Here is a 13,458-nt window from a genome sequence, read left to right as displayed (position 1 = left end):
AAGCTCATCAAGTCCAACGAGACTTTCCACACATACAATTGACTTCATAATACCAAAACGATGCGAATAATCTGCATCCTCAACCCTTTCTCCTACTAGATCATACATTGTGAACTTCTTATCATCCTGATCCAAAAGAATCCGGTCGTTTCCCAAAACTCTCAGATAAGTGACCGGCTTGATGTATGTATATGAATGGACCGGTTTGACTCGTAGGTACAACAGAGAACAACTTCGTCGATGACTCCTAGACACTGTATTCCTTCATCATCCAAATGTCCCCACGAATCAACTCATTATAATCAATGGAGAGAATCAGGAAATTGCAAACCGCACACAACGACCCTCCTATTGCGCCCAAGTATATCTCAATCGAGTGATCCTCCTCAAAACTTGGCATTGGAACCTCAACAAACTCCTCCTTCGCCAGACCAAACGCAGCAATGAACATCATGTTCTGTGACTCGGGATTCGGACAGACAACCCAATGAAGAGCATTGCTAGTAAGAACTACAAGCTCATAAGAGAGAATAACTAAATTTGATGAAAGAAATTTCAAAAGACTAAAATTGATTTGAAAATTACACATAAACTTGTGATTGGGTAAAAAATATTTTAAAAATGTTTTATCGCGTCATAAAAACTATTTTCAATCAAACAATTTTTTTTGGGACTAATTAATAGCTATGAATTTTTTTTATAGAGACCATTTTAGAATATGGTGTTTGAGTCCTGGACAAAAACATATTTAACCCACACATTTACTATTTTCATTTCAATTTCTACTTTTAATTATAAAAAATGTCACAATACTTATTTTGTATGCTATTTAAATAATTTTATAGAAAATAATAAAATGTGTTTTCATGATTTTCTATATAAAGTATTTAAAAATAAAAAATATTTCCACATACCAAACGCCCTCTCTTGTCCGGTTGTCCCTGCCTACATAGGGCACTGGGCTTCGATGTAAATTTTGGGCCTCCAGTTCGTAGGTGTTTGTCAAGATCTGAGGCATGACATGATGAAAATTGAAAAGCAATTAGCAGTAAACAAATGGCTCAACCAGCCTTTGACACATGTCCTGTAACGACACTTGGCACTGCTAGCATTCCCAAAGGCCACTCCAAAACTAGACCTTAACCGCTTTCCCAACATAGATAGAGATCCCAGAAGAAGAAAAAAAAGCTCCAACCCGGGTCTGAAACCATTGACATTGACATTCAAAAGAGAAAGGTACGTCAAGCTCAACAATCTTTAACCATTTGTTTGTCTCTCTTTCCAGTTACAAATAACCTGTCCTTTGTTCATGCATTATAACAATTTAGAAGCATTACATGAAGAAGTATAAAACTGCACCATGGTTGATGTTACCAAATATTGTGATTTGTGAAATTCATCCGTTTCAATACACAATGATTTTGATCTGGCCATACCAATCAGACATCAGATAAGGAGGTAATGACAGTTAAAGGTCTATCATAATATAATGTACAATATAGGAGACGAGTAATTTTGATTCTTAGTTCATCTAGAGGATGAACATGATCATAGATACCTTCGCATGCATAAGTATATATGATGCAAACCTCACTTCAACTAAGGCCAGGTTTGGCAAGGTATATGGCAGAAGGCCCAATGATCTGTCAAAAGACCTGTAAAGGAATCCTTCTAGAAATTAGGACCACTAGGTGAGGTGAGGCACCTGTCACCTGATGGGGAGATGGGGACCACTCAATCATCATAGGGAATATATGTTAGTTATGGAGAGAGAGATAGGTAGACAGAAATTGGACTAGGACTAGGAGAGCAGAGCACTCTCGAATTGCTCTTATTTTACTACTGCATTTTCTTTCAGCTGCTTGTAATTTCCCTAATTCACTGCTTCTGGTTGTTAAACCCAGAGGATTCAGTGTTCTAGTAATTCTCAGTTATTCTTCCAATTGATTTTCTCTGGTACCTAACATTGGTATCAGAGCTCCCGATCCTGAGGGAGCTTGTATGGTGGTGACGAGAGCTGCGATGGAATCCAGAGTAGATGATCTCGAGCGATCCGTGACGTCGATGAAGGAGATGGCGACGGAGCAATTTGAAGAACTCCGAAGGCTCATCATGAATCGCGAGCGGAGGCGAACTCGAGGACGTTCCAACACACCCAGATTCCGGCAAGCATCGCGTGAGAGAGATCGCGAAGCTTCTTCGCATTCCGGGTTGCGAACCGGGTCGCGAACCGGGTCGCGATTTTCTGACCACAGCAGAGAGCGATTTGATCATCCTCATCGTGTCCATTTGCGAGCAGTAACGGGAAGGAGGGTGGATATCCCGATGTTCGATGGGAGCGACGCTTATGGGTGGATCAATCGGGTAGAGCGCTTCTTCCAACTCAGTCGAGTCGGAGAAGAGGAAAGGTTGGAAATGGTGATGATCGCCATGGAAGGAAAGGCTCTGGGTTGGTTCCAGTGGTGGGAAGAGCAAGCTCCGGAGCGAGCTTGGAAACCTTTCAAACATGCCTTGATTCGAAGATTTCAACCCACTTTGGTTCAGAACCCATTTGGCCCTTTGCTTAGCATTAAGCAGAAGGGTAGTGTCATGGCCTATAGAGAGAGCTTTGAAGAAGCTGCAGCTCCGATGAGAGGTGCTGATAGGGAGATTCTGAAAGGGGTGTTTCTGAATGGGTTACAAGAGGAGATTAGAGCAGAAATGAAGTTGTATCCTGCTGCTGATTTAGCTGGACTGATGGATAGGGCCTTGTTAATAGAAGAAAAGAACTCTGCTCTCAGGGGAGGAAAGACCAAGGAAGAAGACAAGAGAGGATGGAAGGATAAAGGAGGGATTGGTGTCAAATTTTCCAGTAATGGGGAAAAACATACAAATTCTAGTTCAAGCTATGTTGGGAAGAACACTGCTGGGGGGCAAGGACAGGAGGGCAAGACCACTCAATCCAAAGAGAGTAATGAGGGAAGTGGGAATGAAGCTAAGGTTCCGGAGAGGAAGTGGAATGGAGGGCAAAGACTATCACAAAGTGAACTGCAAGAGCGAAGTAGGAAGGGATTGTGTTTTAAATGTGGGGAAAAATGGGGAAAGGAGCATGTGTGCACTAAGAAGCATTACCAATTCATCCTAATTGAAGGGGAGGAGGATGAGGAAGAGGAGGAGATCTTTGAAGAAGCTGAGGATAGGGAGTTTATTTTGGAGGGCAAGGTGCTACAACTGTCCCTCAACAGCAAGGAAGGGTTAACCTCTAATCAGTCTTTCAAAATCAGGGGAAGAATAGGAGGAAGGGAGGTGTTGATTTTGGTGGATTGTGGGGCTACTAGTAATTTCATTTCTCAGGAACTAGTGGCTGAATTGGGGCTGCAAGTGATTGCTACCACAGAATATGTTGTAGAGGTGGGAAATGGGGCCAAGGAGAGGAATTCAGGGGTCTGTAAGAACCTCAAAATAGAAGCACAAGGGATCCCTATTGTTCAACATTTTTTCCTACTGAGTCTTGGAGGTACTGAACTGGTTCTGGGTATGGATTGGCTGGCAAGTTTAGGCAACATTAAGGCCAATTTCAAGAACCTTACCCTTCAATGGGAGGTGCATGGTAGGAAGATGAGGCTGCAAGGAGACCACTTCAAGAGAGAAAACAAGCAATCCATGAGGAGTAGCAAGAAGCTTCAGAGGAGGGCAACAAAAGAGGAATTCCTTGCTTATGATAGTATGTGTGCAACCAACAAAAAGGAAGAGATGATTCCTCAACAACTTAAGGAAGTGTTAGTAGAATTCCCTGAGGTTTTCAAGACTCCAGAAGGTTTACCTCCTAAGAGGAAATGTGATCATGTTATCAGGTTGAAAGAAGGAGCAGCCATTCCACATAGCAGGCCCTATAGATATCCATTTTATCAAAAGAATGAGATTGAAAGGCAGGTCAAGGAGATGCTGAATTCTGGCATCATCAGAGAAAGCACAAGTCCATTCAGCAGTCCAGCAATCTTGGTTAAGAAGAAGGAAGGGACATGGAGATTATGTGTTGACTATAGAGCCCTTAACAAGGTTACTGTGCCTGACAAGTTTCCAATTCCCATCATTGATGAACTGCTAGATGAAATTGGAGCAGCAGTGATTTTCTCCAAGTTGGATTTGAAATCTGGTTATCACCAGATCAGAATGAATGAGGAAGACATTCCAAAAACTGCATTCAGGACTCATGAAGGCCACTATGAGTATCTTGTGATGCCCTTTGGGTTATCCAATGCCCCCTCCACCTTCCAAGCCTTGATGAACCAAGTTTTGAGGCCTTATTTAAGGAAATTTGTGCTAGTTTTTTTTGATGATATTCTCATCTACAGTGCGAGTGAAAAGGAGCATTTTGATCATGTGAGGGAAGTCTTACTCACACTTCAAGTCAATTCCTTGGTGGTAAACCAAAAGAAGTGTTCTTTTGGGCAAGAAGAGATAATTTACTTGGGACATGTGATTTCCCAGAAAGGTGTGGCGGCTGATCCTGACAAAATCAAAGATATGCTGAACTGGCCTGCTCCTAAGGAAGTAAAGGCTTTGAGAGGGTTCCTGGGGTTAACAGGGTATTATAGGAGGTTTGTGAGAAATTACAGCAAGCTTGCATACCCTTTAAATCAGTTATTGAAGAAGAACAATTTCATTTGGAGCAATGAAGCCAATCTGGCTTTTGAAAAACTGAAGGAAATTATGACAACTGTACCTGTATTGGCAGTACCTAATTTCAACAACTCTTTCATTCTGGAAACAGATGCCTCGGGCAAGGGATTGGGAGCAGTGCTCATGCAAGAGGGGAGGCCCATTGCCTTCATGAGCAAGACACTTTCAGCTAGAGCTCAAGCTAAGTCTGTCTATGAGAGGGAATTGATGGCTGTGGTTTTAGCAGTACAGAAGTGGAGGCATTATTTGTTAGGACACCACTTTGTCATCCATACAGATCAGAAAAGCCTAAGATTCCTTGCTGAGCAAAGGGTAATGGGAGAAGATCAGCAAAGGTGGATGTCAAAATTAATGGGGTTTGACTTTGAAATCAAGTACAAACCTGGGGTTGAAAATAGAGCAGCTGATGCTCTATCCAGAAAGATGCAATTTACAGCTATTTCTTCTGTCCAGTGTGAAGAATGGCAAGATCTAGAAGCTGAGTTGTTGGCTGTTGACAAGTATAGAGAGATTATGCAGGAGATAGCAACTCAAGGTCATTATCCTATGGGGTATCAAATGAAGAAGGGAAAGCTGATGTATAAGGACAGAATTGTGATCCCCAAAGGTTCTGAGAAGGTTTCAATCATCCTTAAGGAGTTCCATGAATCTGTCCTAGGTGGCCATGCTGGGGTTTTTAGGACATACAAGAGGATCTCTGCACTTTTCTATTGGGAATGAATGAAATTAGACATCCAGGAATTTGTGCAAAAGTGTGAGGTGTGTCAAAGAAACAAATATGAAGCTCTCAATCCTGCGGGGTTCCTTCAACCTCTGCCAATACCATCTCTGGTATGGTCTGATATCTCCATTTTGGTGGTAGTAGATAGGTTCACCAAGTATGCACACTTTATTGCCCTCACTCATCCCTATACTGCCAAGGAAGTGGCTGAGGTATTCACCAAGGAGGTGGTGAAATTGCATGGTTTTCCAGCTACTATAATATCTGATAGAGACAGGGTCTTTTTGAGTCACTTTTGGTCTGAATTGTTCAAATTGACTGGTACTAAGCTGAAATTCAGTTCTGCATACCATCCCCAAACTGATGGTCAGACAGAAGTTGTTAATAGGTGTGTGGAAACCTATTTGAGATGCATGACAGGAACTAAACCAAGGCAATGGCCTAAGTGGTTGAATTGGGCAGAATACTGGTACAATACAAATTACCATTCTGCAATTAAGACTACACCCTTCAAGGCTTTATATGGCAGGGATCCCCCAACTATTGTTAGAGGGGATATGGCTCGAACTCCAGTGGATGAAGTTAGCAGGATGACCATTGAAAGGAACCTGATATTGGAGGAACTCAAGAGGAACTTGGAGAGAGCACAGAACAGGATGAAGCAACAAGCCAATAAACATAGAAGAGATGTACAGTATGAGGTTGGAGACATTGTATACCTCAAAATTCAACCATACAAACTGAGGAGCTTGGCTAAAAGGACAAATCAGAAACTGAGTCCTAGATATTATGGGCCTTATCCTATTGTAGAGAAGATTAACCCTGTTGCATACAAGTTGAAGCTTCCTGAGGGGAGCCAAGTTCATCCTGTTTTTCACATATCCCTCTTGAAGAAGGCAATGAGTGGAGCAGTGATTAGCCAACCTCTTCCTAAGGTTTTGGCTGAGGACTGGGAATTGAAAGTGGAGCCTGAAACAATTGAGGACTTCAGAGAAACAGCAGATGGGAACACTGAGGTATTAGTGAAATGGAAGGAGCTGCCAGAGTTTGAAAATTCTTGGGAAGAACTCACTGTTTTGAAGGAACAGTTCCCAAAATTTCACCTTGAGGACAAGGTGAGTTTCCAAGGGGGAAGAGATGATGCAAACCTCACTTCAACTAAGGCCAGGTTTGGCAAGGTATATGGCAGAAGGCCCAATGATCTGTCAAAAGACCTGTAAAGGAATCCTTCTAGAAATTAGGACCACTAGGTGAGGTGAGGCACCTGTCACCTGATGGGGAGATGGGGACCACTCAATCATCATAGGGAATATATGTTAGTTATGGAGAGAGAGATAGGTAGACAGAAATTGGACTAGGACTAGGAGAGCAGAGCACTCTCGAATTGCTCTTATTTTACTACTGCATTTTCTTTCAGCTGCTTGTAATTTCCCTAATTCACTGCTTCTGGTTGTTAAACCCAGAGGATTCAGTGTTCTAGTAATTCTCAGTTATTCTTCCAATTGATTTTCTCTGGTACCTAACAATATATCAGAAAGAAAATGTAATACATACTACATAGCCTTGCAACATGGAGCCATAAGATCAAGCTATCCAGGATTTGCTGTCACTTGTCATTTCATTCTCCTATTTGAGAAAAACAAAATCCAAAGGATGATTAAGATTTGAAAGAGGAATAAACCAAAATGATAGTATGTTTCAAGTGCAAAATAAGCGTTTTATTGTGTGCACTCACAAGCATTCAGCATTTATATTGTCATATGAGTGAACTGAGTATATAAAATGACACACACACAGACTCACACAAACACATCATACAGTCAAAAAATGTAACAAGATCCAACTGCTCTTACTAACTTTTGTCAGCAGAAAGGGAGAGCTAAATTTTAAAGTGAACCAAAAACTGAACATGATCTAGATATTTCTCTAGCTAAGCTGCAATTTTATGAAAATTGTTTAACACCAATTATTAATACCAACTTGGCCAGGCCTTACTATAACAAACCTCACAGATCCCACTCCATCTTTTACACCGCCTTTAGTCCCCAATATGGCGCAAGCACAAGAGGTCAGAAGTAGCCCCACACTTTCAAAGAGTGATGCCTACTTTGAAACCGTGCAATCCAGAAAGAAACTATCACAGACATTGCAGGATTCGTTGACAGATGCATTTGCAAAGATTCCTGTTTCTTCTTTTCCAGCAGTTCCAACAGGAAAAGGTAAGGGGATTAACAATACAAAGGCATTCCAACACTATCACCTTATGCATTTAATGTCACTCAGTCTCAGAAACCTGTAAAATACTTTGGCAGTGATTGAAATTCTGGCGGACACACCCGTCGGTGAAGCTGTTAAGATTCTATCTGAAAGCAACATTTTAGCAGCTCCAGTTAAAGACCCAGATGCAAGAGCTAGTTCAGATTGGAGAGACAGGTATCTTGGCATCATAGATTATTCGGCTATCATTCTCTGGGTGCTGGAGAGTGCAGAACTTGCAGCAGCTGCCCTATCAGCTGGTACAGCAACAGCTGCTGGAGTTGGCGCAGGAACTGTTGGTGCTTTGGGAGCACTAGCATTGGGAGTGACAGGTCCTGCTGCAATTGCTGGGTTAACCGCTGCTGCAGTAGGTGCTGCAGTGGCTGGTGGTGTTGCTGCAGATCAAACGATGGCTAAAGATGCTCCTCAGGCTGCTGATAACCTGGGTGAGGACTTCTACAAAGTAATACTGCAAGAAGAACCCTTCAAATCAACCACAGTAAGCATGATAATGGCAGAGGGTGGTTCTGGAGTTAACTTCAAGTTCTTGTGTTTTATGCTGATGTTAGCTTTTTGCTTTTTAGTATAAGCATTTGTCTTTCTTGGAGGGGAAAAAATCTTTTAAGTTACAGTACCTCCCTAATGGAGGATGCCAGTGCGAGCTGAGTTAGGCTGGTTAGCTTATTTATTCATCTGGATCTTGTTGTGTTGGATGTCAATCATATCCATCTCCAAAATAAAATGATGGCTGTGTTCCTGCAAAATCAATTTGGGAAATGTTACTTTAATGTGTACGGATATTAAGCTAATTATAGGCCATCAAAATTCTTTTCGTAGCTCCACGTTGAAAAAATGAAAGATAAATCATGTTGATTTTTGGTTTCAGGTGCGAACAATACTTAAATCATATCGATGGGCACCTTTTATTCCAGTTGCAAGAAATAGTGCTATGTTGACTGTCATGCTGCTTCTGTCAAAGTATAGGCTGAGGAATGTGCCTGTGATAGAACCAGGTAAACCTGACATTATAAACTTCATTACTCAGTCTGCAGTTGTCCAAGGTCTTGAGGGATGCAAAGGAAGAGATTGGTTTGACTGCATTGCAGAAAGGCCTATATCTGATCTGGGACTTCCATTTACATCTGCTGATAAGGCAAGGATTAGTGTTTTGAATTTGCAGGTTCCCTCAGCTTGAAGGTTTATAAACTTTTTATTTTATTTCCTGTCCAGGTTATTAGCATCCAGAGCAATGAATTGATTCTCGAAGCTTTCAAGCTCATGAGGGATAATCGAATCGGTGGTCTTCCTGTAATAGAGGGGCCAACGAAGAGAATTGTTGGAACCTTAAGCATAAGAGATATCAGATATTTGCTGCTAAAGACTGAACTTTTCTCCAATTTTAGGTGAGACAATGTAGAAAAATCAGGAACCTGCACGGCATGCATCTTTTACAATAATTAGCAACATCCATATAATCTGCAAACAACTTCAAATAAGATATAAAATTGATTTTGCAGTTTTAACAACAAAACTCTCCAGGGGAGAAACCTATAAAATTGGGTACTAGAGGGAAGACATATACAAGTTTAAACAAAAAATCAGAACAGGAAGATAATCAATCAAATGAGAACAAGTTTAAAAAAAAATATTGAACAACTATGGCTCATGATCTCATATGATTGTCCATTTAATATACATGTGTGTGTGGTTTTTTTCTTCATCTTTATTTAAGGAAAACAAGCAATTGATATAGCTCCAGCTATCACACAAGCTTGTAAGAAAGCTAATTACTCGATTGAATTGTTCTCCTTCACCATTCCTTTAACTTGACTTTCAGGAAGCTCACTGTTATGGATTTCATTACGAAAATTGCCTCTGCATCCCTACAAGCTGGAAAAGTTACTCGGCCTATAACATGCAAGCCTGACTCCACACTGCAGAGCGTGATCCATACTCTTGCTTCTCAGTCTATTCACAGGATTTATGCAGTAGATGAACATGAAAAAGTAGTCGGAGTCATTACACTGAGAGATGTCATCTCTTGTTTCATCACCGAACCTGCTTACCATTTTGACGATTACTATGGATTCGCAGTGAAAGAGATGTTGAATCAGTGATTTTCTGTGGAAGTTTGAATTGGCAGAACACTCCAAATGTAACAAACCTTTATGTAACCAGAAGAAAAATATTTCATTTGAAGTTTTTCAATTTTTCTATGTAAGCAATTATCCTGCAACTTCTATCATGCTAAAGCCAGAGATTTTATCCAATTCTTTATCTGTGATGATCCCTCTTATCCTTTCTACTTCCTTCCACCTTCCCAGCCCAGCATATATGTTAGACAAGATTACCAGAGGAGCTGGGTTATCTGGTTCTATATCCAGAAGCTTCCTCGTCATTTCTTCCCCAAGATTGGAATTCAGGTAGCACTTACTTGCACCAAGCAATGAAGCAAAAACAGATACAGGAGCCTCTGCTAATTCTTGCACCAAATCACGCGCTTCATCTAACTGACCAGATCGACCTAAAAGATCCACCAAGCAACCAAAATGCTCAGGCTTTGGCTGCAAGCCATACTCTCTACTCATCATTCTAAAAACATGCAATCCTCTCTCAATCTGACCACTATGGCTACAAGCAGATAGGACACTAACAAATGTTACACTGTTTGGTTGAACCCCTTCTGCTAGCATTTGATCAAAGATTTCAAAAGCAGACTCGTAGTCACCATTCCTTCCATACCCTCCTATCATTGCATTCCAAAATGCCGGGTCATCTGGTTTTGCACCAAACTGATCAAAAAACCTTCTTGCCCAAGAAGCATGTCCACATTTCATGTACATATCAACCACGGCAGTTGCCAGAAAATCATCCCTATCAACATCAGCCCTCAAAGCATACCCATGAATCTCTTTCCCACTTGGCAACACAGAAGAATCTGCACACACTGACAAGATAGCAGTGAGAGTTTTCAAACGCGGAGCCACACCAGCAGACTGCATTTTCCTAAAGTACTTAAAAGCTTCCACACACACCCCTTGCTGTGAAAACCCATTGATCATGATGTTCCAAGTTGCTGAATTAGGCAACACCCCTTCACACTCCATCCTCTGAAACACAGCAACAGCCTTCTCACACTCCCCATTCATCAACATCCCCGAAATCATAGAGTTCCAAGTGACCACATTCCTTCTTTCCGTGTCAACGAAGACATCGAAAGCCGAATGCCAACAACCACGCTTGGAATACATATCCACGAGCGTAGTCACCACCATAACCTCATCACCCGCTTCAAGCTTCACAACAAGCCCGTGAACTTGACGCACGCACGAAAGCGTGGCACACGAAGCAAGAACCGACACCAACGTCACCGAATTCGGCTCGTTTTCGAAACTCCTCATCATGTCCTTAAACACATCAAAGACAAGACGAGGAGCTCCATTCTGCAACAACCCAGACATGAAAGCATTGTAACTCACCACATTCCTCACAGGCAATTCATCAAACACCTTACCAGCAGAAACCAAAACCCCAAATCTCAAATAAGCAGTAACAAGCGAGGTGGCAACGTATACATCAGATAGAACCCCAAGCTTGCTTGCGCAGCAATGCACCTGGGGCACGTGGATGGGGCCGACGTCACGTGCGGTGAGCAACGTCGCGATGGTGACAGAGTTGGGCATGAGAATGCGAAGCCCTATACGGGTGAAGAGGCTGAGGGCTTGTCCGTTAGGGGCGAGGGCGGAGAGTGCGGCGTTGAAGGAAGCGAGAGATGGTTGAGGCAATTCGTCGAATGATTTGAGTGCGTCGGAAGGGGTGGCGGCGTAGGCGGTGGTGAGGGCTGTGGAAGTGTGAGGGAGGGATCGGAGGCCGGTTTTGAGGAGATGGGCATGGAGGATTTGGGTGTGGGTAGGGGAGGGGAGATTGGCGCAGGCTTTGAGGAGAGGGGGGAAGGTGAAGGGGTGAAGTGGGTGGGGAGAAGAAGAGTGGAGGTGGGAGAAGAGGTGAAGTGCTTCTCTGTAGAATCCATCTGTGACTAGTTTTGTCACTGTTATATTACTCTTCATGGAATGCTGGTGTGTGCAATGTCACCACCTAATGTTTGATACTAGAGGAAATTATTCATGCAAACTCATGACTTTGTGCTTTTTTATAGGAAGGAAAAACTAGGCATTTTGTGTTAATTTCTCTTTCTGTTAAATGTATGTGATTCGTTGAATATTTATGAGTATAGAGATAAACACAATGTTTCATTTGACATTGTCATGTGACATCAGAGAATCTTAATCCACTTGAATCTTAATGTGATGTGAGTTCACTCATAATATTTGATGTAGCACCTCAACTCTTCATGAAATCCATGGACATCGCTTAAGCTTGAGCATCAAGTTAACACAAGAACACATGAAACTAAAAAATTCAAAGGAAGGAAGTATGAAAATGGATAGAAAAGAGGATGTTGTTGAGCCACGAATTCATGGATTGGATTTGATAAGCAAAATGAAGAGAAGGACACTAGATGATTCTCAAGTATGAGATTCTTCAATAGAAAACCTTAAAAGTGAAGCTAACTCTCACAAAAGAATTTGAATTTTTCAAATGACTCAAAGTAGTAAAAATATATAAGTGCTCCTCTATATGTAGAGGAGGGTGAAGCCAAGATGATGGGCCTAGAGATGGAGCCAATCTTGAAGCCATCTAAGGTACTCTCCTAAAAGCCTAAATGGGCCAAAATACAACCTAAAATGCTAAATTGGCCAAAATCTTAATAATATATAAAGCTCATCCATCAAAGTGGGCCATATTGTTACTTAATATCTACATGTTTTCATTCTATTGGTTGTTGCTATTGAATTTCCAAATGGCGTATTCTGATTGATTCACATTGATTAATTTTCATTGGTCGAATTTAATGAGTTAATAAATTAATAAATAAATTAATAAATCAATAAATAAAAAAGTTATTAAATAATTCCCCATAAATGTTGACATTCAAAGTTATTTATAATCATATTGAATACATTAATATTTTTTGTGTAATCCAAAAGTTTCCAAAAGAAATGTAAAATATTATTAACTCAAAATAAAAGTTTTTATTTTAAAGCTAGGAAGTTTTTTTTTTTAGTTTTTTTAACACTTCGAGCATAATTCTCTTATATGTTTCAAACATAATAATACTTTTAAAAACTAAAAAACTAAGGATTTTTTTTGAACTAAAAAAAATTAAGGATTAATTTAACTAAGTATTATTTAGAACCACTCCAAAATTTTGAAAAACATATAGTAAAATATTATTAACTCATTAAATTGAATTCGAATTTGAATAATTAATAGGTGATAAATAGCAGTTTTCTTATTAATAAGTTATAAATAGCATGTTTTAATATGTTATAATTATATGAAAAGTTATACACGTTAATTTTAGTCTGAATTTAATTGATTAACAATCTCATTATTTCAAAAAAAAAATCAATTTAATAATACTTAATGCAAAAAAAATACTTAATGCAAAATTAGTCAACTAGACAGGTTTGGAAGATCATATTAATTAATGTAAAATTATTCAAATTCGAAATTATTTATAAAATTAATCATATATACTTTTAAAATCAAAAATTGAAAGAAAAAATTCGAAATCAGTTACCAGGTTCTAATAATTTTGAAATTATAAAGTTTTTTAAATTCAACACCTTATGAGAAATTTGAATTTCACATGGAACATTAATATTGAATTTCTCTCCACTCATGTATATGAAATTTCAAAATAGTAATTAAACATAAAATAGGAAATAATAGCACATTAATTATTTTTCTAGCCA

General features: G+C 40.1%; 2 protein-coding genes across 3 annotated transcripts; one reads left to right on the top strand and one right to left on the bottom strand.

Annotated features, from left to right (window-relative positions):
- Positions 1 to 7,130: 7,130 nt before the first annotated feature.
- Positions 7,131 to 11,747, bottom strand: LOC130739864 (pentatricopeptide repeat-containing protein At2g02750-like). 2 transcript variants are annotated; one of them, XM_057592305.1, is made up of 3 exons: positions 9,431 to 11,747; positions 8,560 to 9,069; positions 7,131 to 8,395 (listed from the first exon to the last, which is right to left on the bottom strand). In XM_057592305.1, the coding sequence occupies exon 1, from the start codon at positions 11,704 to 11,706 to the stop codon at positions 9,865 to 9,867; it is 1,842 nt and encodes a 613-aa protein (XP_057448288.1). In that variant the 5' UTR covers positions 11,707 to 11,747; the 3' UTR covers positions 7,131 to 8,395; positions 8,560 to 9,069; positions 9,431 to 9,864. The 2 variants fall into 2 exon arrangements, with proteins under 2 accessions (XP_057448288.1, XP_057448287.1); XM_057592304.1 differs by having other exon boundaries at positions 8,560 to 11,747.
- On the top strand, positions 7,434 to 9,891 carry LOC130739865 (SNF1-related protein kinase regulatory subunit gamma-1-like). The gene is made up of 5 exons (XM_057592306.1): positions 7,434 to 7,602; positions 7,696 to 8,138; positions 8,526 to 8,792; positions 8,870 to 9,042; positions 9,477 to 9,891. Exons 1-5 carry the CDS (start codon positions 7,434 to 7,436, stop codon positions 9,754 to 9,756), a joined length of 1,332 nt encoding a protein of 443 aa, XP_057448289.1. The 3' UTR covers positions 9,757 to 9,891.
- Positions 11,748 to 13,458: the final 1,711 nt, after the last annotated feature.

Source organism: Lotus japonicus, chromosome 2, assembly GCF_012489685.1.
Source record: "Lotus japonicus ecotype B-129 chromosome 2, LjGifu_v1.2".
NCBI classification, from domain to species: Eukaryota; Viridiplantae; Streptophyta; class Magnoliopsida; order Fabales; family Fabaceae; genus Lotus; species Lotus japonicus.
This window is presented reverse-complemented; position numbering and strand designations above follow the sequence as displayed.

Excerpts from the sequence above, each read along its gene's own strand:
- LOC130739865 (XM_057592306.1), top strand. The coding sequence starts at position 7,434 with ATGGCGCAAGCACAAGAGGTCAGAAGTAGCCCCACACTTTCAAAGAGT. Across the intron at positions 7,603-7,695 it reads AGCAGTTCCAACAGGAAAAG|TGATTGAAATTCTGGCGGAC; the intron begins GTAAGGGGATTA and ends ATACTTTGGCAG. Across the intron at positions 9,043-9,476 it reads GAACTTTTCTCCAATTTTAG|GAAGCTCACTGTTATGGATT; the intron begins GTGAGACAATGT and ends CTTGACTTTCAG.
- LOC130739864 (XM_057592304.1), bottom strand. The coding sequence starts at position 11,706 with ATGAAGAGTAATATAACAGTGACAAAACTAGTCACAGATGGATTCTAC.